At 40.9% G+C, this 27899-nt stretch overlaps 2 protein-coding genes across 22 annotated transcripts in view; one reads left to right on the top strand and one right to left on the bottom strand.

The window, feature by feature from the left end:
• The window catches only part of SENP7 (SUMO specific peptidase 7), a 185782-nt gene that overhangs the window by 15631 nt on the left and 142252 nt on the right, over nt 1-27899 (top strand). For 8 of the 14 annotated variants that reach the window (XM_055567982.1, XM_055567981.1, XM_055567978.1 and 5 more), the window contains exon 1: nt 24468-24641. In XM_055567982.1, coding sequence (XP_055423957.1) covers nt 24602-24641 — 40 coding nt within the window. In that variant the 5' untranslated portion in view covers nt 24468-24601. Of the gene's footprint in view, nt 1-16512; nt 16805-16980; nt 17058-24303; nt 24441-24467; nt 24642-27899 lie in introns of those variants that run through there. The other 6 variants (XM_055567971.1, XM_055567972.1, XM_055567973.1 and 3 more) reach the window with 5 other exon arrangements.
• LOC129643468 (putative protein FAM172B) lies at nt 107-24962 on the bottom strand. Of its 8 annotated transcripts, XM_055567993.1 has the most exons (4): nt 23890-24343; nt 23556-23657; nt 23265-23331; nt 17361-18842 (listed from the first exon to the last, which is right to left on the bottom strand). In XM_055567993.1, the coding sequence occupies exons 3-4, from the start codon at nt 23274-23276 to the stop codon at nt 17751-17753; spliced, it is 1104 nt and encodes a 367-aa protein (XP_055423968.1). In that variant the 5' UTR covers nt 23277-23331; nt 23556-23657; nt 23890-24343; the 3' UTR covers nt 17361-17750. The 8 variants fall into 8 exon arrangements, with proteins under 8 accessions (XP_055423974.1, XP_055423968.1, XP_055423972.1 ...); XM_055567999.1 differs by lacking the exons at nt 17361-18842; nt 23556-23657; nt 23890-24343 and adding exons at nt 107-249; nt 24684-24922; XM_055567997.1 differs by lacking the exons at nt 23556-23657; nt 23890-24343 and adding an exon at nt 24938-24962.

Raw genomic sequence — 27899 nt, 5'->3', positions numbered from 1 at the left:
GTCGCTTCAGTCGTGTCCCACTCTTTGCGACCCCATGGACTGTAGTCCGCCAGGCTCTTCTGTTCATGGAATTCTCCAGGCAAGAATACTGGAGTGGGTTGCCATTTTCTTCTCCAGGGGATCTTCCCAACCCAGGGATCGAACTTGGGTTTCGTGCATTGTGGGCAGATGCTTTACTGGCTGAGCCACCAGGGAAGTAAGATTTTCGCTAAGAGTTCCCATTTCTGAAGGAAGTAGTCTGCTAAGAATCTGTGGAGAGTGAAGAAAGGGAGAAGGTTTGATACTGTCATGAATAATTAATGTGACATACTAAGAGTGATGGAGAAGTTTTTCACGTATTTTGGTATAGGTGGCTTTTATCTATGGTTCTACCTGAACTTTGTGTGAACTAAAACAGCCTGAATTATGACCTGTTGAATGCTTATACAGCATATCTGCTTTAAATATTAAGGTAAAGAATGCCCTCAATTAAGATAAAGATAAATAGCTCCCTACCTATGGCATTGTTTAATAGTTTCTTGATGATGATGTTTCCTTCCCAGACACCAGGATCCTGCTATCTCATTGAATTCATACTAATCTGTCTGTTTTGAAACATTGAATGATTGCACCCCTGTTGTGTTTGATGTGTGTTCTTTGTTTTAATAATAAGGTTTAAAACTGTGTTGAAAACCATGCTTCATTGGAACAGATCCTTGGAGCCACTAAGAAGCTTCCTCCTAGGCTATATTCCCCATTTTGGCTCAAGTAAAACTCTTTTCTATTTCTTAGAATAGTTTTAAGTATTGATTATTTGTATCAGCAATAGAAACAGAAAGTAGAGTGGCATTTACAGGGGCTAAGAGGATGGTGCTGAAAATGAAGTGTTTAGTGGTATAAAGTTTCAGTTTTGTAAGGTGAAAAAGTTCTAGAGATCTGTTGCACAACAATACTACCGAAGTTAAAAATTGTTAATATGGTAAACTTATGTTTTCCCTAAAATCACAATTAAAAAAAAAACGAAAAGAAGTGTCAGCTGATTAGGGAATGACAGTCATGTTGTTGGGCTCTATTTATGATTTAATTTGGGTTTCCCTGGTGGCTCAGACAGTCAGGAATCTTCCTACAATGCAGCAGACCTGGGTTTGATCCCTGGGTTGGAAAGATTCCCTGGAGAAGGGAATGGCAACCCATTCCAGTATTCTTGTCTGGAGAATTCCATGGACAGAGGAGCCTGGTGTGCTGCAGTCCATGGGACTGAAAAGAGTCAGACATGACTGAGCTACTAACACACAATCTAATTCAGTTTGTTTGTTTTTGTTCAGTCTCTAAGTCATGTCTAAATCTTTGCAACTGCATGGACTGCAGCATGCCAGGCTTCCCTGTCCTTTGCTATCTCCTGGAGTTTGTTCAAACTCATGCCCATTAAGTCAGTGATGCTATCCAATCATCTCATCCTCTATTGCCCCCTTCTCCTCCTGCCTTTAATCTTTGCCAGGATCAGAGTCTTTTCCAATGAGTCGGCTCTTTGCATCACGTGGCCAAAGTATTGGAGCTTCAGTTTCAGCATCAGTCCTTCCAATGAATATTCAGGGTTGGTTTCCTTTAGGATTGATTCATTTGATCTCCTTGCAGTCCAGGGAGCTCTCAAGAGTCTTCTCCAGCACCACAGTTTGAAAGCTCAATTCTTTGGCACTTAGCCTTCTTGATGGTCCAACTCTTACATCCATACATGACTGCAGGAAAAACCATAGCTTTTACTGTACAGACCTTTGTTGGCAGAGTGATGTCTCTGCTTTTTAATACACTGTCTAGGTTTGTCATAGCTTTTCTTCCAAGGAGCAAGTTTTTAATTTCATGGCTGCAGTCACCATCCACGGTGATTTTGAAGCCCAAGAGAAGAAAATCTGTCACTCTTTCCACTTTTTCTCCTATTTGCTATGAAGTGATGAGAGTACATGCCCTAATCTTTTTCTGAATGTTGAGTTTTAAGCCAGCTTTTTCACTCTTTCACCCTTATCAAGAGGCTTTTTAGTAACTCCTCGATTTCTGTCATTAGAGTGGTATCATCTGCATATCTGATTGTTGATATTTCTCCCAGCAAATCTTGATTCCAGTTTGTGATTCATCAAGCCTGGCATTTTGCATGATGTACCTTGCATTTAAATTAAATAAACAGCGTGACAATATATAGCCTTGTCATATTCCTTTCCCAATTTTGAACCAGTTCATTGTTCCATGTCTGGATATAATTGTTGCTTTTTGACCTCATACAGGTTTCTCAGGAGGCAGGTAAGGTGGTCTGGTATTCCCATATCTTTAAGAATTTTCCACACTTTGTTGTGATCCACACAGTTCAAAGCTTTAGCGTAATCAATGAAGCAGATGTTTTCCTGGAATTCCCTTGCTTTCTCTGTGATCCAGGGAATGTTGCCAATTTGATCTCTGCTTCCCCTCCCTTTTCTAAACTCAGCTTGTACATCTGGAAGTTCTTGGTTCACATACTGCTGAAGCCTAGCTTAAAGGATTGTGAGTATTACTTTCTAGTGATATCACTCTATCTTGTTATGTGATCTCCCCTGCCCGCCTCCATTTTGCCAGCAAAGGAGATGAGAAACAGGTTAGTAGATGGAATTGAGTAGGAGATCAGAAACCGGTGAATAGATGTAATTGAGTAAGCAAACTGAACAATATGATACTGAAAAGAGCCAGGTATCATCTACTTTTGTGAATGTTTTGGTGGAGCAATATATATTTGGTACAGCCAAGATTCAGGCCATGACCACAAGAGTCAGTGGCAGGATTACAGTGGGATGGGTCATGAGAGATGATCTAGAAATCCAAGTCAGGGTATAAGTATGGTACAGTTTTTGATTCAATACTCAATTTTGTACTCTGTATTTAGTAGCATTTGAAGTTTCTCTTTTGGTGTGGGCCTGTCTTACAGTTTACTAAAATTAGGGAGGTCTCTGCTTTCTGGGGCAGATATTATTTTGATTTTTAAAAATGAGATGAAAGTTTTAGGATACTTGAGAGTCAGAGGCCAAACAAAAGGATTTTCTTGTCCTTTCATGCCTTGCAAAGTTTATTGCTATGCAATACCTTGACCATTTCTCTCTCAGCCCGAGGGTAGGTAGTGTCTTCTGTTATCTAATTGTTCTAGGATTTGGGAACTGGGATGTATTATTTAGGAAAAGTGAAGTTGCTCAGTCATGTCTGACTCTTTGCAACCCTAAGGGCTGTTGCCTACCAGGCTCCTCAGTCCACAGAATTTTCCAGGCAAGAATACTGGAGTGGGTTGCCATTTCCTTCTCCAGGGGATCTTCCCAACCCAGGGATCGAACCCGGGTCTCTCTAATTGCAGGCAGATGCTTTACCGCCTGTGCCACCAGGGAAGCCCCTGTGAAGCTGTTTCCATGTGGTTTCGAACCGGGGACCTTTTGCATGTTAGGCAAACGTGATAACCACTACACTATAGAAACCACACAAATGAAAGTCACTCAGTCGTGTCTGATTCTTTGGGACCCCATGGACTGTAGGCTGCCAGGCTCCTCTGTCCATGGAATTCTCTGGGCCAGAATACTGGAGTGGGCAGCCTTTCCCTTCTCCAGGGGATCTTCCCAGCCCAGGGATTGAACCCAGGTCTCCCACATTGCAGGCGGATTCTTTACCAGCTGAGCTACCAGGGAAGCCCAAGAATACTGGAGTGGGAAGCCTATCCCTTCTCCAATGGATCATCTTGACCCAGGAATCGAACTGGGGTCTCCTGCATTGCAGGCGGATTCTTTACCAACTGAGCTATTTAGGAAATACTGCTAAAAACAGGATTTCCCCCAAGCCACAAATCCTCTCCACAAAGATAGTAAAGAAAGAAAACATTTAGTTTTGAATAAGCACTAAACCAGGTTGTGGTGGGCATCATAGGCAACCTGTGAAGAGATTGTGAAGACAGAAAGGAATCTCACCCCCTTAACTAGCCAAGTAGATAACCCCCACTGCAAACATATTTTCAAAATAAACAATAAACAGTCCTCAAGAGAACCTAACAGCATACTTTGTCATGTGAAGTTCATCCTAACTTTATCATGATAATTGAGGTTACTTTTATTTGTTAATTAGCTTTATCCAGTGAGAAAAACAAACTTTTAATCTTTTTGACAGGACATGGTTTTGCCAGTTGGAGCAAGGCATCCATCAAAGTTAAGCTCTTGCCCTGGCATGAGAACTATGAGATAGGGGAACTACCTTCCTTGATCTTTATATTTTAAAAAGATGGCTTTCAGGTTCTAGAGGAAACATTCCTGAGTTGTGAGATGGGCAAGAAGCTTATTTAGCCATTATGAATATTTACATCTATTTGAAAAGGAGAAAGAAATTCTGAAAGTGGGAGGGGAAGAAATCCCTTTGTTTTCAACAATGAGGATTACATCTCTTATTTTTAATTTCTATTTGCCCTTAAATTATATGGTAGACAACTGGAGGTAATGGTGGTGAAAGACAGGTGAGACACACCACTTCCTTTCCTATGGGGAGAGAGACAAATGTGTCAGTTGGATCATTGGGACCATAAAACATGGGTTCAGCCAATAAACCTCTTTTGTTGCTTTCTTCAGGGGAGGAACTTTGGTCCAGATGATCATCCATGATAACTTTCACCTCACAAGAGATAGATTTAACTTTATTACCTCTCTGGTAACTCCTAATCTTTCAAACAGTCGTTCCCAAAGTGTGATCCTCAGACTGACAGCATCAGCATCACCTGGGAACTTGTTAAAAGGCAAATTTTGTGGCCCCACCTAGCAATCCTACTGAATCAGAAACTCTGGCAGTGACACCTAGCAGTTGGTGTTTTAAGACTTCCAAATTATTCTGATGTACTTTGAAGACAGAGAACCACTGCCTTTGAAGAAACCTTGAAAAGGAAGTAAGAGAAATTCTTGCCATCTTCTTTAACAGAGACTTCCCATAGCAAATTCGCAAACAACATGTTTTCTTTTTTTGTTAAAAATATGTTTAGTATTAGGTAAGCCCCTGGTGGCTCAGAGGGTCAAGAGTCTGCCTGCAGTGCAGGAGACCTGGGTTAGATCCCTGGGTGGAGAAGATCCCCTGGAGAAGGAAATGGCAACCCACTCCAGTATTCTTGCCTGGAGAATGCCATGGACAGAAGAACCTAGCAGGCTACAGTCCATGTTTAGTATTGGGAGGCGACACACAAATCTTATACTTTCCTTACAATGATCATAACCTGTTACTTGTAACTGTTGGTATCTTCCACAAAAAGGGGAAAAAATGATCACATACTGATGTCCGAAAGCCTTAGGATTTTCCTGAAGTGGCATATCAGTCTTTCCTTTATCAGGGCACATCTCTGGTCTGCAGCTTATAGCCAGAAATCTGGAGATGTCCTTTTTTTGACTTCAAGCTGCTAAAATGGACCTACATCAGAAGGCAGAGAAAGGGATTATTTAAGGTGACTCTAGGAAGGAAAATGAAAATAAGCTTTCTTTTCAATTTGTGGCAAAAATTTTGATGTTTTGCAGAGAAAAAGGAAAGCAGTAGATAAGTACACAGCTGTTTCAAGATAAACATGTTCCCAGAGCCAAGATAATTTTATAAGCAACAACTGCATTGAGCTGCTATACCATTAGTTTTAGTTGGCATTATTTCTGATGTGGTTGTCTAAAATATGTCTTTAAATTGTTTGGCATTCTCTCAAGAGGTGTGGAGAAGGCAATGGCACCCCACTCCAGTACTCTTGCCTGGAAAATCCCATGGACGGAGGAGCCTGGTAGGCTGCAGTCCATGGGGTTGCTGGGAGTCGGACACGACTGAGCGACTTCACTTTCACTTTTCACTTTCATGCATTGGAGAAGGAAATGGCAACCCACTCCAGTATTCTTGCCTGGAGAATCCCAGGGATGGGGGAGCCTGGTGGGCTGCCGTCTACGGGGTTGCACAGAGTCGGACACCACTGAAGTGACTTAGCAGCAGCAGCAAGAGGTGGAGTCTAATTCCTCTTCCCTTGGACTTAGTGACCTGTGTCTAACAAATAGGAAAAGAGTAGACCAGTATGCCACTTCAGAGCATAGGTCATAAAAGATAGTGTAGTTTCCTGCTTGCCCATTCACCTGGGTGATTCATCCCAGGGGAAGCTAGCTGCCCTGTTGTGAGGACACTCAAGTGACAAAGACTCTCCTTGGCCACATTTTAGTTAAGCTCCTCTGAGTCCTCTCCTGGGACTAGTCCTTGACCTTGACCTGTGAGAGTGCTGCTGCTAAGTCACTTCATTCATGTCCAACTCTGTGCAACCCCATAGATGGCAGCCCACCAGGCCCCCCTGTCCTTGGGATTCTCCAGGCAAGAATAGTGGAGTGGGTTGCCATTTCCTTCTCCAATGCATGAAAGTGAAAAGTGAAAGTAAAGTCGCTCAGTCATATCCGACTCTTAGCGACACCATGGACTGCAGCCTACCAGGCTCATCCATCCATGGGATTTTCCAGGCAAGAGTACTGGAGTGGGGTGCCATTGCCTTCTCTGGTGAGAGTGCATAGGTCACTGTTAGTAAGATTCCTGCTAAGTCATCCCCAACCTTGATATCTAATCAAGTTTATCATTCCCCATTCCTCATGTCTAAGCCCTTGGGTGGCCTTTAGCAAGACTCTCTTTACTCCTGAGATTTCCTCTTAGTTTTGGATCCACTGATACTGTTCAGTTCAGTTCAGTTCAGTCACTCAGTCCTGTCTGACTCTTTGCAACCCCATGGACTGCAGCATGCCAGGCTTCCCTGTCCATCACCAACTCCTGGAGCTTACTCAAACTCATGTCCATTGAATTAGTGATGCCATCAAACCATCTTATCCTCTGTCATCCCCTCTTCCTCCCACCTTCAGTCCTTCCCAGCATCAGGGTTTTTTCAAATGAGTCATTCTTCACCTCAGGTGGCCAAAGTATTGCAGTTGCAACTTCAGCATCAGTCCTTTCAATGAATATTCAGGACTGATTTCCTTCAGGATGGACTGGTTGGATCTCCTTGATGTCCAAGGGACTCCCAGAGAGTCTTCTCCAACAGCACAGTTCAAAAGCATTGATTCTTCAGCGTTCAGCTTTCTTTATAGTCCAACTCTCATATCCATACATGACTACTGGAAAACCATAGCTTTGACTAGATGGACCTTTGTTGGCAAAATAATGTCTCTGCTTTTGAATATGCTGTCCAGGTTGGTCAAAACTTTTCTTACAAGAAGCAAGCATCTTTTAATTTCATGGCTTCAGTCACCATCTGCAGTGATTTTGGAGCCCAGAAAAATAAAGTCTGTCACTGCTTCCATTGTTTCCCCATCTATTTGCCATGAAGTGATAGGACCAGATGCCATGATCTTTGTTTTCTGAATGTTGAGCTTTAAGCCAACTTTTTCACTCTCCTCTTTCACTTTCATCAAGAGGCTCTTTAGTTCTTCTTTGCTTTCTGCCATAAGTGTGGTGTCATCTGCATATCTGAGGTTATTGATATTTCTCCTGGCAATCTTGATTCCAGCTTATGCTTTATCCAGTCTGGCATTTCTCATGATGTACTCTGCACATAATTTAAATAAGCAGGGTGACAATATACAGCCTTGACGTACTCCTTTCCTGATTTGCAACCAGTCTGTTATTCCTTGTCCAGTTCTAACTGTTGCATCCTGACCTGCATAAAGATTTCTCAGGAGGCAGGTCAGATGGTCTGGTATTCCCATCTCTTCCAGAATTTTCCACATTTATTGTGATCCACACAGTCAAAGGCTTTGGCATAGTCAATAAAGCAGAAATAAATGTTTTTCTGGAACTCGCTCACTTTTTCAATGATCCAATGGATGTTGGCAATTTGATCTCTGGTTCCTCTGCCTTTTCTAAATCCAGCCGAACATCTGGAAGTTCACGGTGCATGTATTGTTGAAGCCTGGCTTGGAGAATTTTGAACATTGCTTTACTGGTGTGTGCTGCTGCTGCTAAGTCGCTTCATTTATGTCCGACTCTGTGTGACCCCATAGACGGCAGCCCACCAGGCTCCGCCGTCCTTGGGATTCTCCAGGCAAGAGCACTGGAGTGGGTTGCCATTTCCTTCTCCAGCGCATGAAAGTAAAAAGTAAAAGTGAAGTCGCTCAGTCGTGTCTGACTCTCAGCGACCCCATGGACTGCAGCCTTCCAGGCTCCTCCGTCCATGGGATTTTCCAGGCAAGAGTACTGGAGTAGGTTGCCATTGCCTTCTCTGACTGGTGTGTGAGATGAGTGCAATTGTGTGGTAGTTTGAGCATTCCTTGGCATTGCCTTTCTTTGGGACTGGAATGAAAACTGACCTTTTCCAGTCCTGTGGCCACTGCTGAGTTTTCCAAATTTGCGGGCATGTTGAGTGCAGCACTTACACAGCATCATCTTTTAGGATTTGAAATAGCTCAACTGGAATTCCATCACCTCCACTAGCTTTGTTCATAGTGATGCTTCCTGAGACTCCTTGACTTCACATTCCAGGAGGTCTGGCTCTAGGTGAGTGATCACACCATGATGATTATTTGGGTCATGAAGATCTTTTTTTGTATAGTTCTCTATATTCTTGACACCTCTTCTTAATATCTTCTGCTTCTGTCAGGTCCATACCATTTCTGTCCTTTATTGAGCCCATCTTTGCATGAAATGTTCCCTTGGTATCTCTAATTTTCTTGAAGAGATCTCTAGTCTTTACCAGTCTATTGTTTCCCTCTATTTCTTTGATCACTGAGGAAGGCTTTCTTATCTCTTCTTGCTATTCTTTGGAACGCTGCATTCAAATGTGTATATCTTTCCTTTTCTCTTTTGCTTTTTGCTTCTTTTCTTTTCACAGCTATTTGTAAGGCCTCCTCAGACAACCTTTTTGTATTTCTTTTTCTTGGGGATAGTCTTGATCCCTGTCTCCTGTAAAATGTAATGAACCTCTCTCCATAGTTCATCAGGCACTCTGTCTATCAGATCTAGTCCCTTAAATCTATTTCTCACCTCCACTGTATAATCGTAAGGGATTTGATTTAGGTCATACCTGAATGGTCTAGTGGTTTTCCCTACTTTCTTCAGTTTCAGTCTGAATTTGGCAATAAGGAGTTAATGATCTGAGCCACAGTCAGCTCCCAGTCTTGTTTTTGCTGACTGTATAGAGCCTCTCCATGTTTGGCTGCAAAGAATATAATCAATCTGATTTCAGTGTTGACCATCTGGTGATGTCCATGTGTAGAGTCTTCTCTTGTGTTGTTAGAAGAGGGTGTTTGCTATGACCAGTGCATTCTCTTGGCAGAACTCGTATTAGCCTTTGCCTGCTTCATTCTGTACTCCAATGCCAAATTTGCCTGTTATTCCAAGTATTTCTTGACTTCCTACTTTTGCATTCCAGTCCCCTGTAATGAAAAGGACATCTTTTTTGGGTGTTAGTTCTAGAAGGCCTTGTAGGTCTTCATAGACCCATTCAACATTCATTTCAACTGTTCAGCATTACTGGCTGGGGCACAGACTTGGATTACTGTGATATTGAATGGTTTGCCTTGGAAATGAACAGAAATCATTCTATCATTTTTGAGATTGCATCCACATACTGCATTTCAGACTCTTGTTGAGTATGATGGCTACTCCATTTCTTCTAAGGGATTCTTGCCCACAGTAGTAGATATAATGGTCATCTGAGTTAAATCCACCCATTCCAGTCCATTTTAGTTGGCTGATTCCTAAAATTTCGACATTCACTCTTGCCATCTCCTGTTTGAGCACTTCCAATTTCGCCTTGATTCATGGACCTAACATTCCAGGTTTCTATGCAGTATTTACTTCCATCACCAGTCACATCCACAACTGGGTGGTGTTTTTGCTTTGCCTGTCTCTTCATTCTTTCTGGAGTTATTTCTCCACCTATCTCCAGTGGCATATTGGGCATCTACTGACCTGGGGAGTTCATCTTTCAGTGCCCTGTCTTTTTGCCTTTTCATACTGTTCATGGGGTTTTCAAGGCACGAGTGCTGAAGTGGTTTGCCAGACCCATCTGTCTTGGGTGGCTCATAGTTTCATTGAGTTAGACAAGGCTGTGGTCCATGTGATCAGATTGGTTAGTTTTCTGTGATTGTGGTTTTCATTCTGTCTGCCCTCTGACAGAGGAAAAGAGGCTTATGGAAGCTTTCTGATGGGAGAGACTGACTGAGGGGGAAAATGGGTCTTGTTCTGATGGGCAGGGCCATGCTCAGTAAATCTTTAATCCAATTTTCTTTCGATGGGTGGTGTTCCCTCCCTATTAATGTACTTTCACAAAGAGTGTGTGAACTGAACTGAACTGAATAGGAGAGGAAGGGGCAGGGCACAATTTTTGAAAGAATGACATGACCCAAGGTCACAACTTAAACCAATTAGAATCAAATGGGACCAAGATGGCAGACAAGACTAGACCTTGATCCTCAATCAGCAAGCAAAATGACACGCCCAGAGGTGCCATGACAGTTGCAGGGCAAAAGACCAAGGAGTGGGTGATAGCCCAAGTCCTGGAGACCTCCACTCCTTCCCAAAAATAGTTGGAATAATTCTCCCACTCATTAGTATATGAAATTACCTAGCCTATAAAAACTAACCGTGCTGCATTTTGCAGTACACTTGCCCTCTGTGATGGCCCACACTCTTGTTTGTGGAGTGTGTTTCTCTCTGAATCTGAATAAATCCATTTCTTACATATCAGTTTGTTTCTCACTGAAGTCTTTCTGCAATGAGACATCAAGAACCTGAGCTTTATTAGGCCCTGAAATCAGGTACCATGGGTTTTGGCCTGGTTCAAGTTCCAGGCATGTGGGTTCAAGTTTGAAACTGGGTTTTGGCTGGAGTCCCAGACATGTGGGTTCAAGTCCCAATCTGAGGTAAACAGTTTTAATACCCCTACTCTAATTCTTGACTGTAAATTCCTACTTGTCTTTGTTGTGTTTAGACTTGAGCCTGATCTTTCTTCTCTGTTGGCAGTAACCCTAATTGCAATAGTCTTGAATAAAGTCTTCTTTACTATTTTAACAAGGGTTAGGTTAATTTTTTAATAGAAGCAGCCTGTGTAACAAGTCCATACAGTGAGTTACTAAGGCTCAACTGTAGATCACCATGGCTTGTCCTTTTTTTTTTTCATGGTCATAAAATCTTAAAATTTTAAGCCTAAACTTTACAGAATAAATATACTGGACCCTATCTCCATCAATCCTAACTTTTAGTTGCTATTTTAAATGTTAAATGTTTCCCTAACCACTAAAATATTAGTGGTCTTACAATGTCTGGATTATGGAAATACATATTTCTGAGTTAAATGCTTCAGATCATCTGGTATGTGCTCTTCTGAGGGATCCTGAACCAGACTCACTCAACTAAGCTGCTCCTGAACAGAAGCTGTGAGATAATAAATGCTATGTTAAGTCACTAAGTTTTGGGGGTAATCTAATATGTAGCAACAGAGTATCATAGGCTGGGAGCCTTAAACAGAAAGTATTCCTCACAGTTCTAGATCTGGGAAGTCCATGATCGGGTATCAGATTCAGTGTCCAGTGAAGACCTGCTTCATAGATGGCTGTCTTCTCACTGTGTCTCACGTTGCTGTTGTTGTTCAATTACTAAATTGTGTCCAACTCGTTGTAACCCCATGGACTGTAGCATGCCAGGCCACCCTGTCCTTCATTATCTCCTGGAGTTTGCTTAAATTTATGTCCATTGAGTTGGTGATGCCATCCAACCATTTCATTCTCTGTTGTCCCCTTCTCCTGCCTTCAGTCTTCCCCAGCCAGCATCAGTGTTTTTTCAGTGAGTCAGTTCTTCACATCAGGTAGCCAAAGAATTAGAGCTTCAGATCCATCTTTCCAATGAATATTCAGGAATGATTTCATTTAGAACTGACTGGTTTGATCTCCTTGCTATCCAAGGGACTCTCAAGAGTGTTCTCCAGCACCACAGTTCAAAAGGATCAATATTTTGATGCTCAGCCTTCTTTATGGTCCAACTTTCACATCCATACATGACTACTGGAAAAACCATAGCTTTGACTATATGGACCTTTGTTGGCAAAGTGAGTTCTATGCTTTTTAATATGCTGTCTAGGCTTGTCATAGCTTTTCTTCCAAGGAGCAAGTGGTTTTTAATTTCATGGCTGCAGTTATAATCTGCAGTAAACTTTGGAGCCCAAAGAAAGAAAACTGGTTTTTCATTTTTCACTGTTTCTATTTTTCTCCTGTTTGCCATGAAATGATGGTACCAGATGCCATGATTTTAGTTTCTTTAATGTTGAGTTTTAAGTCAGCTTTTTCACTCTCTTCTTTCACCCTTATCAAGAGGCTCTTTAGTTACTCTTCCGCTGTCTGCCATTAGTATGATATCATCTGCATATTTGAGGTTGTTGATGTTGTTGTCTCACATTGCAGAAGGCAGCTTTCTGAGTTTCTTCCATAATAGCATTAATCCTGGTAATGAGGGCTCTACTCTCATGGTGTAATCACCTCCCAAATATCCTACCTCCTAAGAGCATCACATTGGAGATTAAAATTTCACCATGAATTTTGGTGGGGGACACAAACATTCAGTACATAACAGAAATTATAGTGTCAGTTCAGTTCAGTCGCTCAGTCTGTTTGCGACCCCATGAATTGTAGCATGCCAGGCCTCCCTGTCCATCACCAACTCCCGGAGTTCACTCAGACTCACGGCCATTGAGTCAGTGATGCCATCCAGCCATCTCATCCTCTGTTGTCCCCTTCTCTTCCTACCCCCAATCCCTCCCAGCATCAGAGTCAGCTATTCACATGAGGTGGCCAAAGTACTGGAGTTTCAGCTTTAGCATCATTCCTTCCAAAGAAATCCCAGGGCTGATCTCCTTCAGAATGGACTGGTTGGATCTCCTTGCAGTCCAAGGGACTCAAGAGTCTTCTCCAGCACCACAGTTCAAAAGCATCAATTCTTTGGCGCTCAGCCTTCTTCACAGTCCAACTCTCACATCCATACATGACCACAGGAAAAACCATAGCCTTGACTAGATGGACCTTTGTTGGCAAAGTAAAGTCTCTGCTTTTCAATATGCTATCTAGGTTGGTCATAGCTTTTCTTACAAGTAGTGTCTTTTAATTTCATGGCTGCAGTCACCATCTGCAGTGATTTTGGAGCCCCCAAAAATAAAGTCTGACACTGTTTCCACTGTTTCCCCATCTATTTTCCATGAAGTGATGGGACCAGATGCCATGATCTTCGTTTTCTGAATGTTGAGCTTTAAGCCAACTTTTTCACTCTCCACATTCACCTTCATCAAGAGGCTTTTGAGTTCCTCTTCACTTTCTGCCATAAGGGTGGTGTCATCTGCCTGTCTGAGGTTATTGATATTTCTCCCAGCAATCTTGATTCCAGCTTGTGCTTTTTCCAGCCCAGCATTTCTCATGATGTACTCTGTGTATAAGTTAAATAAGCAGGGTGACAATATACAGCCTTGACGTATTCGTTTTCCTATTTGGAACCAGTCTGTTGTTCCAAGTCCAGTTCTAACTGTTGCTTCCTGATCTGCATACAGGTTTCTCAAGAGGCAGGTCAGGTGGTCTGGTATTCCCATCTCTTTCAGAATTGTCCACAGTTTATTGTGATCCACACAGTCAAAGGCTTTGGCATAGTCAATAAAGAAGAAATAGATGTTTTTCTGGAACTCTCTTGCTTTTTCCATGATCCAGCGGATGTTGGCAGTTTGATCTCTGCTTCCTCTGCCTTTGGAAGTTCAAGGTTCACGTATTGCTGAAGCCTGGCTTGGAGAATTTTGAGCATTACTTTACTAGCGTGTGAGATGAGTGCAATTGTGCGGTAGTTTGAGCATTCTTTGGCATTGCCTTTTTTTGGGATTGGAATGAAAACTGACCTTTTCCAATCCTGTGGCCTTAAACTAGGTTTAAAAAAAACAGAACTAAGAGGAACTTCCCTGATGGTTCAGTGATTAGGAGTCTGCTTTTGAAACAGGAGGGAAGGGGGCAGGGCACCACCTTTGAAAGAATGATATAGCTGGAGGGTACAACATAAACTGATTAGAACCAAATGGGTCCAAAATGGCAGACAAGTCAACTTGACTAGACCTTGATCCTCTGTATGGGCTCACTGTAACACATCAGCAGGCTAAAGGACACACCCAGAGGTGCCATGATAGTTCCAAGGTTGACCATCAAAGACCAAAAGTGGGTGGTAGCCTAACCCCTGGAAATCCCCACCCCCTTCCCCAAACTAGTTGGAATAATCCTCCCATTCATTAGCCTGTGAAATTACCCAGCCCATAAAAGCCAACCACACCACATTTCAAGGCCACTGCACTGGCCCCTTGTGTTGACCCACACTGTCTGTAGAGTGTGTTTCTCTCTGAATAACTCCATTTCTTACCTATCGTTTTGTCTCTTACTGAATTCTTTCTGTGATGAGAACATCAAGAACCTGAGCTTCATTAGGTCCTAAACCAGGTCTGTGACCTCAGTGGGAAGACTGTGAGTTTTGGCTGAGTTTGAGTCCCAAACTGGGTTTTGACTGGTTTCAAGTCTCAGCCATGTGGGGTCAAGTCCCAATCTGAGGTAAATGGTTTCACTTCCAGTGCAGGGGATGGGTTCAACCCCTGGTTGAGGAACTAAAATCCCACATGGTGTGTGATGTGGCCCAAAACCAATAAAAACAAAACAAAACCATTAGGAATTAGAACACTAGAAGAACTAGAAAGAGCTATGTACAAAAAAATTCATATGACTCATTAGATATGGCAGAGTCAATTTTTCAAATGTAACATCTAATATGTTTTCCTGTAGTACTCATGTAGGGGCAGAGCTAAAAAAAAACTTGTAACCTATTCCTTTATCTTTCTTTAAAACTTTCTGGAACCACCAAAATAAAGTTTTCACCAGTAGTCCCTATTTCAGTAAATGATACTTCTCTTTTTTCTTTTTAGTAAATAGTATTGTATTTCTGTCCAACTAGTTGCTGAAGACAAAACATCTGGGAACACTCCTTGTTATTTCCTTCTCCTTATTCCTGACCTCCAATCACAAAATTTTGTTCATTACATGTATTAAGCATTTCTCTGCAAATTAAAATCACAATGAAATATCACTTCACCCCTGTCAGAATGGCCCTCATCAAAGAGTCTACAAATAACAAATATTGAAGAGGATGTGGAGAAAAGAGAACCCTTGTATACTGTTGGTGGGAATGCAAATTGGTGCAGCCACTGTGGAAAACAGTATGGGAGTTCCTTGAAAAGCCAAAAATAGAGTTACCATATGAGCCAGCAATTCACTCCTGGGTGTACATCTGGAAAAAAATGAAAACACTAATTTGAAAAGATGCATGCACCCCAGTATTCATAGCAGCACTATTTACAATAGGCAAGATGTTGAAGCAACCCAATGCCCATTGATAGATGATTAGATTAAGATGTCATATGCAAATGAAATGGAAAAGCACTCAGCCATAAAAAGAATGGAATATTGCCATTTGCAGCAATGTGGATGGATCTGGAGAATATTATGCTTAGTGAAATGTCAAAGACAAATTATACATGGTATCACTCATATGTTGAATCTGAAAAAATAATACAAATGAATGTACATACAAAAGAAACAGATTCATAGATATAGAAAACAAGTTTATGGTTACCAAAGCAAAGGAAGGAATAAATTATGGGTATGGGAGTAACAGATGCAAACTATTATAAAATAGAGAAGCAACAAGGATTTATTGTATGAAAAAGTGAAAGTTGCTCAGTTGTGTCTGACCCTTTGTGACTCCGTGGATTATACAGTCCATGAAATTCTCTGAGCCAGAATACTGGAGTGGGTAGCTGTCCCTTTCTCTAGGGGATCTTCCTAATTCAGGGATCAAACACAAGTCTTCTGCATTGCAGGTGGATTCTTTACCAGCTGAGCTACCAGGGAAGCCCTTTATTGTATAGCACAGGGAATTATATTCAATATCTTATAATAATCTATGATGGAATATAATCCACACAAAAAAAATGAATCATTTTGCTGTACACTTAAATACTGTAAGACATTTACACTTATAAAAAAAAAAAGCATTGAACATTTCTCAAACTACTGCCAAAATTATTTGATCTCTTAGCTTCCAAGCTTGTTCTCCTTCTAAACTATTCTCTAAACTACAATCAGGATATTCTTTATAAAGTGTAAATCTGCTAATATTCTGTCTAAAACCATCCAATGGTTTCCATTGTCATTAGAATAAAGTTTTTTTTTTTTTTGACATTGCAGCCTTAAGTAAGCTGCCTGTTTCTCCAACTTAACTTTGCAGCTACTGACAAAACTTCTATCAAATCTGATTTTGGCTCCTTGGAGCCCTTCTCTTGAGTAGGCTCTGACATTGGGCTCTGCCCTTGGTCTGTTTAGTCCAGGTGTAGCAAAAATTCTGCTGAGTCAGTTAGTGAAAATCTCACCTTTGGTATCTGAACATTCTCTATTATATTTGATAAAATTCCTCATTCTCCACTATCTTCTATCAATATCTTCCCAGCCCTGCCCTGCCCGCAGTAAGAATCCTGCTGCTGTCTCTTCAGTCGTGTCTGACTCTGTGCAACCCCATAGATGGCAGCCCACCAGGCTCCCCCGTCCCTGGGATTCTCCAGGCAAGAATACTGGAGTGGGTTGCCATTTCCTTCTCCAATGCATGAAAGTGGAAAGTCAAAGTGAAGTTCTCAGTTGTGTCCGACTCTTCGAGACCCCACAGGACTGCAGCCTACCAGGCTCCTCCTCCATCCATGGGATTTTCCAGGCAAGAGTACTGGCGTGGGGTGCCATTGCCTTTGGTATTCATTGCTACTTGGCTATAACTCCTCCCCCCACCCCCATCATTGTATTTGCAGTTGAGTCCTATCTTTCTCCTACTACAAAATCCCCATTGCACCAATCACTTTTGAATTTTCCTGTCTTTAATGAATGTCATGAATAATGTTTCCTTTACTACTACTCTATAATCTTTTAGCTCTTGCTGAACTGGACTTCTTCTGCCTCAGGACTTCTGCACATGTGATTCCTTTGACTGTGACTTTGTTTTCCCAGGTAACTACTACTGTTCTTCAAACTAGGCATCATTTTGTTAAAGGAGTATTCCCTGAATCCCAAAGCTATTATTAGCTCTCATATTGGATGATCCATGATGCCCTTTATTTCTTAACACTCTTCACACTTGTAATTTGTTTTTCCTTGTGAACCTCAAAGAAAGATAAAGGCACTGTTGGCCTTGTTTGTCAATGTGCCCAACATTAATATTTACTAGTACATAGTAGACAGTCAGATATTAGTAAAGGTATGAGTAAACACACACATAAGAAAAACAAAAAACTCACAAATAAACCAAGAATGGAGTTTCCTTATGATACTTAATTTTATTTTCATTTATAATTTTAATATAGTGCTAATAATACAGAAGTCAAATATTGACTTAATATTTAATTTCTATCAATTACACTTTTGGTGTCATTAAACCATATGAAATCTTTTCCTAAGAAGATCCTCTAACAAGACTACTTTGACTAATATTGTAAAATATTAATGATGGTACTGACTTCCTGGTTCATCAGTAGGCTACAGAACATATTTGCAAAACATATTTGCTTTTAAACAAATTCAGCAAATCAGACTTGAAGTCAGAACATAATACTGCATGTGAGTTGGAAGTGTTCTTCTCTTCTAGCATCTACATTAGCAAAGTTTCAGTGGGACAAAACAATCTTAGATGACAAAAAAAGTAACTTAAGCACTTTGCTTTCTTTTTGTGGAGCTTCTAGTCACTATGGACACTCGAGAGAAATTAGCTGCTTTGGCTTTCAAAGCTTTTCTAAAGTATTTAAAAATTGACTGAAGGCTAGAGGAAGGGGCTAAGTTGTGTTTTTCTGTACCAGCAGAAACTATAGGAAACTCCTTTTTCAAAACGGTCGTTGCAGGTTTATCCAAAGGCTTCGGACTTGTCACCCATTCACGGCAGTGCTGCTTTATCCATTCTAATAACTGGACATCACTTCCCAACTGGTGTCCTACATGATGTTCAGAGTCAATAAGTGCAACAGCGTATACTTTGCTCATCACATCCCACTTTTTACGAACAAGCAAGTCCATAAAAACCAAGCCTCCATAACCATGTACAATGAAGGCAACATCCTTGCCTTCAGTCTTTGATATGAAGTAATCCCAAATATAAGCCATGTGTTCTTCAGGGGTGTTGCTGCATCTTTTTGGAATACATTGGAGAGACTCCTGGAGAGAGAAAAAGCTCTTTGTCTGAACCATTTTTCTGGAAGAGAACTCACCATTTTGTGTTAAAAGGCCTTTCCACTCTTCTCCTGTCTGCTGGTCCACAAAATTGTCATTGGGGTTTAGCACAATTACATCATAATGTGCCTGCAATGCCATTTGAATACATGGTATCTGACTTCCATGCTGGAGACCATGGTGTATTATTGCTTGCTGACTCCACTGACCAGCTCTAAAGACCCCGTGGTCTTGAAGGAGGACAAGAAGAGCAGAGTGATGATTTGATAACGCTCTCTCACTCATGAAAAAGAAGCTTCTTGGTTCCTTATCAGCCTCTGGTGGGATATATACTTTTTGTAATTTGCACACTTTCTCCAAAAGTTCATAAATGTATTGTTCAAGCAAATGGCCAAGGGCCCAGTAGCGCTTGCTATTCCTCTCCAGGACATTTTTATAATAGTTAAAGGCAAAAGGCCCATGTGTCTCGGTGTGTCTCAATTCAGCTTTTTCATTGAAGTCATATTTAAGTTCTTCTAGTAAGTCAGATTGTTCAATAAATTTTTGGAAGCTCAGTTTCTGAGTCACTGGTAACCACTGAAAGTAAAAAGCAGTATTATGTCAGTACTAGAAAAAAATACAAATTTCATCTTGCTTAAGTCTTCCTGTGGGAAATCATGTTAAGTTAAGCACTTTATGAAGATATTAGGGCTTCCCTGGTGGCCCCATGGTAAAGAATCTGCCTGCCAATGCAGGAGACACAAGAGATATGGTTTTGAACCCTGGGATGGGAAGATCCCTTAGAAGAGGAAATGGGAACCCACTCCAGTATTCTTGCCTGGGAAATCCCATAGATGGGGGATCTTGGAGGGCTACAGTCCGTAGGGTTGCAAAAAGAGTCAGGCACAACTTAGTGACCAAACAGCAAACATGAAGACATTAATATATTAACCTATGATAGAGATTTTAACTCAAAATAATTGTGAAAAATGCACAGTAGTGAGAAGTTGAATACACTAAGGGACAATGGATAGACCATATATAAAAACAGAACTCTGACCCACAATCTGCAGCAACTTGCCCAGGAAGTAAATCTCTCATCTACAATAAACAGCCCTGGAAGCCAGTCTTACAAGGCAGAATCTCAGGAAGTGAGACTGCTTACTTCTAGTGACAATCTGAGAAGTCAAACAATAACTTCTGTCACAGTTGGCCCCAAATGGCCAAGACTTGATTTGTATTTATTTACTTATTTGGCTGTGCCCAGTCTTAGCTGTGGCATGCAGGATCTTTAGTTGCAGCATGTGGGATCTAGTTTCCTGACCAAGGGTCGAACCCTGGGGTCCCCTGCATTGGCAATGTGGAGTCTCAGCCACTGGACCACCAGGCAAGTCCCAAGACTTGGTTAATAACTTATAGCTTCCATAATTTTTATCCCTGCTTCCAACTTAGGACCCACCAGAGAAAGCCACATAGGCACCCCTAACCAGTGACACAGGATGGCTCCCTTTTAGTTAGCTTGCAGACAGCTTCCTCATGCCAATATGGTCCAATCAGGACATGCCAGCAGCCTTCCCTTTTTTTCCACTACAAAGCTTTCCCGCTCGTCTGCTGGCCTTTGAGTCACTTCCAGAATGCAAGTGATGGTGGCTGACTCCCTTGCTATATAGTGAGCTCAGAATGAATAGATTTTGGTTTTCTCATTTGGTTAGTCTTTATCTCCACAGTAAGCATTTAAATATTTTTGCTATTAAATAAACGGCAGGGGATGGCAGTAGATGTGAAATGTGAACCAGGCACTGGAGATGATGATCAAGTTATCTAATAATAGAAGATATGGTTATTCTGATGTTTGAAACTAAAAGTGACTGAGAAGTTAACTTAGTTATTGTAGTCATAGCCCAAAGGGAAAGAAAAGTCCTTGAAAGGTTAAGTCCCAGGAGAAAAAAAACCTCAATAGACTTTATTTTGGGGAGAAAAAAAGGTTAAGTGGTTTGTGTTAAAATTAAACAACTGTTAAATAAATGATTAGGTACTGAGGCTATGTGACTCAAATTCATGTTCTTAACAAATACATTAATACTCTTGCTCCTGAATTTCTGAACACTCGCACTAGCAACCACAACCCACTTCCAATGAATAGCACTTAAAATGATTTTCAGTGCCACTCAAGCTGCTATCAAGGCTTAAGGTAAAATCAAAACAGTGCCAGCTTGCTTTGATTTCTTAACTCTTTTCTCACTTTCTGAATCTGACTCCCATACCCAACCAGTACTTTATGAAGGTATTTGGTTATCCAAATTATCCAACCTATATAGACAGCTATTTTCTGTTCCTTTAAAAACTTTTCCTTCCAGTGTTGCTGATCTCAGGTGCTGTTATGTAATTAATATCTTTTCCTAGAGTGCAAGTGACAGATAGGAGGAGCCTCTGGAAGTAGATTAATTGATTTGGGTTTAAATTCTAGCTCCAAATGTTAAGTTGAATGACTTTTAGCTGGTTTCTTAACCTCTATCAGTTTCAGTTTCTTCAACTTCTGAGTTTTAGTTTATACTATGTAAAACAGCAATCGATAATTACCCTCTATCCTGCCACTGTACTTTATTTTTCTTCATAGCCTACATTACCACCTGATATATAATTGTATATTTAAAAATTGTCTCTCCTCACTAGAATGAAAGCTCTGTGAGAACAGGAACTTTGTTTAATTAACTGCTGTATCTATAGTACTTGGAACAGTGTCTGGGATATACAAATATTTTTTCAATGCATAAATGCGAAATAGGATAACATTTCACAAGGCTGTTGTGAGAATTAAATTAATATAGATAAAAGCCATTTTATGCAGTGTCTCACACATGGAAGTTTCTGTAAAATAAGACAGGATGATCTTCTTTTTGAGAAATATGAAATAAAAAAAAAATCTCTCTTGCCCAGCCTTTCTTATTCACTCAACATTGTGATTTTTTCCCACATTAATAAGCACAGTCCGAGATCATTCATTTTACCAATTTATAGTGTTCCATTGCTTGAATATGCCATGGTTTAACCATTATTCTGTTGAATAACTTTAAGGCTGCTCCAGTTTTCCACGATTATAAACAAAGTGGGGTTCCCTGGTAGCTCAGCTGGTAAAGAATCCGCCTGCAATGAGTGAGACTTGGGTTCAATTCCTGGATTGGGAAGATCCCCTGGAGGAGGGCATGGCAACCCACTCCAGTATTCTTGCCTGGAGAATCCCCATGGACAGAGGAGCCTGGTGGGCTACAGTTCATGGGGTCACAAAAAGTCAGACACAACTAAGCAACTAAGCACATAAAGCTGCAATGAACATTCTTATATATTTTTTGTGCACATATCAAGAGTTTCTCTAGGCAATATGCCTACAAGTGGAATTTCTAAGTCATGTTAACATCTTCCATTCTACCGGATACTGCTAAATTGCTCTCCAAAAGGAGGGTCTATTTTATAGTCTGGCATGGATGAGGTTTGTACAGAGAAGCAGTTATCTCTTATATCTAAAAATACTTTGTTTATTCAGGTACTATGCTGAAAACTGCCCTTTTCTCTACTGAAACAGAAAGATAACCTAGTATGTAAAACTCAATGAACTAAACCTAAATCAACTAAACTAAACCAAAGAGCTAAAGAATGTTGTTAGCTAACTTTTCTTTCAATCAGAGTAAAACCAAATCGGTATTTTCTAATAGCATGTGGTATATGGCATTCAATTCCTCTTTTTCACCTTTGTTAAGTGCTTTTGTACCTAGTTGTTTGAGAAACAATTCTCAGGGGAAAAGAATGGGCGTTTGCAAACTGGATAACCAATATGGCACACCGATAAATAAAGGACAAGTATTTAAGTAGAGAGAAAAGGAGCAAGGTGCAGAGTATCCTGTAGAATGAAAAGGCAGACAGTACTTTACAATTTATTGTAGTTTACATCGCTTGGCTAATATACTTCAACATGTAACTCTCCCCTGAATTCATATATAGCTGTTCCTTGATATATTTAGTCACCAACCAAACCTATTTATAATCAGATTGTACTTAAAAGTTAATTCACTTGGGAAAAAACAAAAAACAAAACAAAAAGTTAATTCACTTGGGAAGAGAAGTGTCATTTTTAGTTTAAGCTCTTCTCAAAGAAATTGTTACTTAAGGGGTAAAATAAAGAGTTGATCAATTTAACACTGCCATCATGTCCTGTAACTATTAAAAAAATCATACCCACTGCTTTTAATCCTATAGTCAAAACAAAAATAGAATATCTAATTTAAACACTTTATATACACTTTTAACACCCAATAAAGAACCATACTCATTAAGATCAAACCTGTCCATCCTCTCCTCCTATAAAATACTGGGCTGATGAATTTCTAATCTCAAACAATCTTAATTTAAAAGGCTGTATACATGGTGAGCTAAACATACATAAAAGAAATGACCTTATCTACAAACATACTAAGGGAATCATTCACTTTTTTTGAATGATTCACTTATTTTAAAAGTTCACAATTCACTTATTTTAAAATAAGGAAGCTTTCACCTGAACATCATAAAACACTATAAAACAAAAGATCATGTAATTAGTCTTTCATAAAGTGCAAAGTGAGATTGTTAAATGACTCCCTCAAAAGACGGAACTTTTTAGTCCTTTAAGTTGTTTGCAATACAACTATGCAGTCGATACTGTAAAAACAATAAAAATACTGGTTTAAAAAGCAAATTTCAAGTTTTTGAGCTTAAAGGTCATTTATCTTCAAATATGTTATTCAAAACCAGCTCCATTCAAAGAAACAATCTGACTCTCTCTCTGTATTAACAGAAATGCTATATTTGGTTGAATGACAAGTTTAAATGATATGTTTGTAAGTTGACTAATATTATTTCTTATAATGTCATTTCTAATACGTTGACTTACTGCTAAACTTTAAAACCATTTACTTTTAAGGAAGCTTTGCACAGAAATGGATTAGGCTTACTTAGAATTTCCTTTTTTATGTTTCCATCTCTTACCTCTATTTCCATCTTTTTCCAGCTCTGTTTCGTATAATATCCGCTGATGAATCAAGCCAGCGTGATTCTGGAGTAAAATTCAATTTAAAAAGTTGATTTATATAATAAAATTCAGATATTTTCAGTAGGCAGTGTTTTTATTTGCTAAAAAGAAATAAACTGAGCCTCTAACTGAAATCCTTGTAGTGAATTTCATTCGCAGCAAGCCCTGACGTATTTCTGCTTTTCAGCCATTCTGACCTTGCAAGACACTCCCCCCAGCCCAATAGGCATTATCACCTGGAGACTTACCCCTAGCTCCAACACAGACGACACAGTAATTAAAAAGTAAGGCTAAAAAAGCAAAAGCCAGGCTCTGGCAGTGAATTGAACAAGTCAAGTCCCATTACCAGCCTTGGCAAGATGGGGGAGAGGGGAGCGGATGTTAAACTGCTGGAACATTCCAGTATCATTTGCCTCTAACTACAGTGCTCTGTGTTATTTTGTTAAACTTACTATGATTAAAGTTTACCCACTTAAAAAAAGTATTCAAATATGTACTTTATGGCTAATCAAATAGATCAATTTTCTAAACTGATGGGTCCTATGAAAGGACTAAAAAAGTAATCAGCCTCAAAGTACTAACCGTTGAGTTCATTGAAGTCAGGGTTATTCCCTTAAGTACTGTAATAAAAATTAGTTGAACAAATTCATATACAGCCACCCACTTTATAGCATCTCATTATTTTATGTTAAAAAATTGAGATCCAGCTTTTTCCTTGTCCTTTAAAAATTATGGATTTGGATTTTGAAGAGATCCTATTACTCATTTTCCTCAGCTGACTTAATTGATTTCCACTCCAACTGCTAAACTAACAGGCTATTGATTTTTGTCTTGTTAAAGTCTTTTTGCTTCTAAATTTGAGGAAGCGCCTTGAGAACAGACATAGCAGACGCCACGAGTAAAATAATACAATCAAAGGACTGGGGTAGCGAAGTGGGGGAATTCCTAGCTTCCTTGCTTTAATTTTTAGTCAACCGCATCTTCAAGTCAACAAAACCTTTATGGGCTAAAACCTCACACCCAGTCTCAGTATCCTATAGGCACAGAGAGAATGAAAACACGCCACTTAAACAAACACTTGAGCGACTAACCCACAGAGCAAACAAGTCCCAGGAAGTGATTTCCGGATGGAGGTGGGAGGGGTGGTAATTTCCGGTCTGAGGCAGGCGACGGCTCTTGCGCAAGCGCAATTCTCACGTTCTTGGCTTTTTTTTCCCCCTCTCCCCTCCCCCTCCCTCCCCCACTCAGAGGGGGCTTGAGGTGACAGCGACTGCGATTCCAGCAGGAGGAGAAGATGGACAAGGGGAAGGCCGGGAGACGACGATCTTCTGCTGGTGAGAAAGGGTCGGAGGAGGACTGAGCATATTGTCTCCTACCTCGGGCAAAGGGGAGACACAGGCGGCGACGGGAGCTGCGGCCCGGAGCTGTGACGGCTCCGGCTCCGGCTCGGGCTCCGGCTTTGGCTCGGCTGTGCGGGGAGCGGAGGGGAGGGAACGGTGGGGCCCCGCACAATGGAAGGTCCCCTGGTCTCCCCGGCCCCTGCGGGTTGAAGACCAAGTCCGAGCTGTCATCAAAGCCTCAGTCGCTTTTCACCCCGTCACCCCTTTCATTTTTGTTTTCCTGCGAGCACCTTGCTTGGGTCTCGTCGAACCACGGGTCTTCCCGGTTGGTTTGTCGCTCTCCTGCCACGCCTTCCTTGTAATTCCACCAATGTTACTGTTTCATTTCCAGCTTCCCGGCGCCTGACCCCACTTTCCCCTCTTCCTTTGATTCTTGACTTTGCCTCTTTCTCATTCCGCCCCCGCCCCCACCCCCACCCCAGGCAGGTAAAAGCAGCTGCGAAGGAGAGGCGGGGTTTGTTAATTGACACTTCATTTTTCGTCTGCTGCTGCTGCTAAGTCGCTTCAGTCGTGTCCGACTCTGTGCGACCCCATAGACGGCAGCCCACCAGGCTCCCCCGTCCCTGGGATTCTCCAGGCAAGAACACTGGAGTGGGCTGCCATTTCCTTCTCCAGACATTTCTCGTCTAAATTGCTGCAAACATCGTGCCTTGCGTGGACTTAGGAGCCAGCCCGCTTAATAACCCTTTTCTTTTCTAGACACCCCCTTCTTCCAAAAGTGATTAAAAAGTCTAACAAAGGACTTGAAGCCCTGTTTCGTTGTGTTTTTATTCTCAGCATATTTTTTTTTGAAAATGCTTTGGCAGTTAAATGATTATCTTTAGTTTTGGGTACTGGATTTTAGAAACACAAAAGAGGGTGTTGTAAGAAGTCAGGTGGAGCTCCTCCCAGTCAGCAAGTTTTCCTTAAAGATCTCGTCCTTTAAGGGTACCTAAGTTCCTGTTTTAAGTCCTGTGGACCTACCAGAGGAGAAGGGAGTAGGGGCTGTTTGATAAGCTTACAGTCTAGTACACTAACACACAACGAATCATTTCATTTTCTTATTTCTTAATGTGCCGTCTGTTGTTGAATATAGTCTTAACAATTCTAAATTTATTTGAGTTCCCTTGTGGCAGTGCATCTCAGTCTTTTTCTGGCTGCAAAGAAGCCTGAGCAAGGATCTCTGGGACATTGCCTGAAGCAGCGGAAAACCTGAAATTCCTTTTCATAAGCAACCAGTGTTACCATTTGTGTGTGTGTGTGTGTGTGTGTGTGTGTGTGTGTAGTGTATATTCTTTGCCTTTGAAAGTATATGTATGTATTATATTAATATATATGTATATATATAGGGCTCCCCAGGTGGTGCAGTGGTGAAGAATCCTCCTGCTAATGCAGGAGTTGCAGGAGACGCAGGTTAGATCCTTGGGTGGGGAGGATACCCTGGAGTAGGTAATGGCAACCCACTACAGTTCATGGGGTCTTAAAGAGTGGGACATGATTGAGTACACACGCATTCAGATTCGTGTGTGTGTGTGTTAGGCATGAGCAAGGAGGGGTGGCCTAGCCAAAAAGGATGCAAGCTGATCTCTAAACCCCATCCCAGACACACCCAGGAGCTCACACATTTGCTACAAAATAACCAGGGGGTAACTTCTCCAACTCTAGCACATGCACCCTAGGATACACTGGATACAAATTAATCACAGGGGCTTCCTCAAGTACCCTTAGGCAGCTAGGAACCCATTAAGGGTTTGTAAACATGCTACACATATATACATCTGATTATAACACTGAAATATGGGAAGACATACACAACAGAGTTCGCTGTTATATAAGTTGCATTTGTCAGTTGGCCTTGAACGAATGCTCATTTGCATTCCCTTTCATTGATTCATTGATTGGTAGTGGGTACAAGCCCTATATTTGCACAGGGCACAACCAAAAAAAGAAGATGGGAAGTATACAGAGGGGAAAGCCAAAAGGAATAGGGAGGATGACTCCTTTGGGGTCAGCCTGCTGCTGTGTGTTGAGAGTGTCTGTCTAATAAAAGATCTGTCTGCTTGAGCTGAACTGAGCTGTAACTTGTCTGTTGTTTTAAACCCTTCAAATTTTTGTTGTGTAACAATCAAGGAAGAGAAATAAACTGACCTGACATATATATACATATATATACACACATATATATGTGTGTGTATGTATATATATATATATATATATATATACTTACATATATATACATATATACTCTGTTTGACCCTGTGGACTGTAGCCAGTCAGGCTTCTCTGTCCATAGAATTTTCCAAGCAGTAATACATGAAGGGTTGCCCTTTCCTACTCCATGGGATCCTCCCACCCCAGGGCTCAAACCCATGTCCCTTGTGTCTGCTGCATTGGCAGGTGGATTTTTTTTTATCACTAGCGCCACCTGGAAAGCCATATACATATATACACACATGTGTATGTATATGTATGCTTCCAGTAGATCATGTTTGTTTTATTACACTTTTTTCTCCCCTAAAACCTTTAAGTAAAATTGACACATAAGGAAAAGGCAGAATGTTTGTCTGGTGTCATTTGTGTGCTTCCTCACACAGAACTTTAGGAGTAGTCATACCTCACTTTAACAAACACAGCCTTCTTTCAATAAATGCATTTCTTCTTGGCTTAGTACATTGTTTCAGGGGGAACAGCAAGATATTAGCGTTACTCTTCAGCAGATCCCATCATCTTTACCTGGTTACACTTAGATTTATTTATTTTTTTATTACAGTTAATTTGATGCCAGTAGTTGTAGGAAGTAAAATTTGAGAGTAAAATTGTTAATTCTTAAAAGACATTGATAGTTATGGGAATTATCCCTCTGGAGAGGTTTTTTTTTTTTTCTTGCTGACTTCCCTTTTGGAGCTGCCCTTTCTGAAAAGTAATTGTTAATGTAGAATAAAAACCATTTTCAGATCTTATATTAACTAGCTGTTCTCCAGTATTCATCTGGTTTTAACAGATGAAAATGAATTTTTTTAAGAATTAATTTTTTCTTAATTGTGCTAAATTGCTTCACTTCTGTCTCTTTGCGACCCCATGGATTGTAGTCCATCGGGCTCCTCTGTCCATAGGGCTTCTCTAGACAAGAATACAGGAATGGATTGCCATGCCCTCCAGGGGATCTTCCTGACCCAGCGATCAAACCCATGTCTCTCATATCTCCTACACTGG

Source organism: Bubalus kerabau, chromosome 2 (assembly GCF_029407905.1).
Source record: "Bubalus kerabau isolate K-KA32 ecotype Philippines breed swamp buffalo chromosome 2, PCC_UOA_SB_1v2, whole genome shotgun sequence".
NCBI lineage: Eukaryota > Metazoa > Chordata > Mammalia > Artiodactyla > Bovidae > Bubalus > Bubalus kerabau.
Note: the sequence above shows the minus strand (reverse complement) of the source record. Positions and strands in the feature narration are given on the sequence as shown.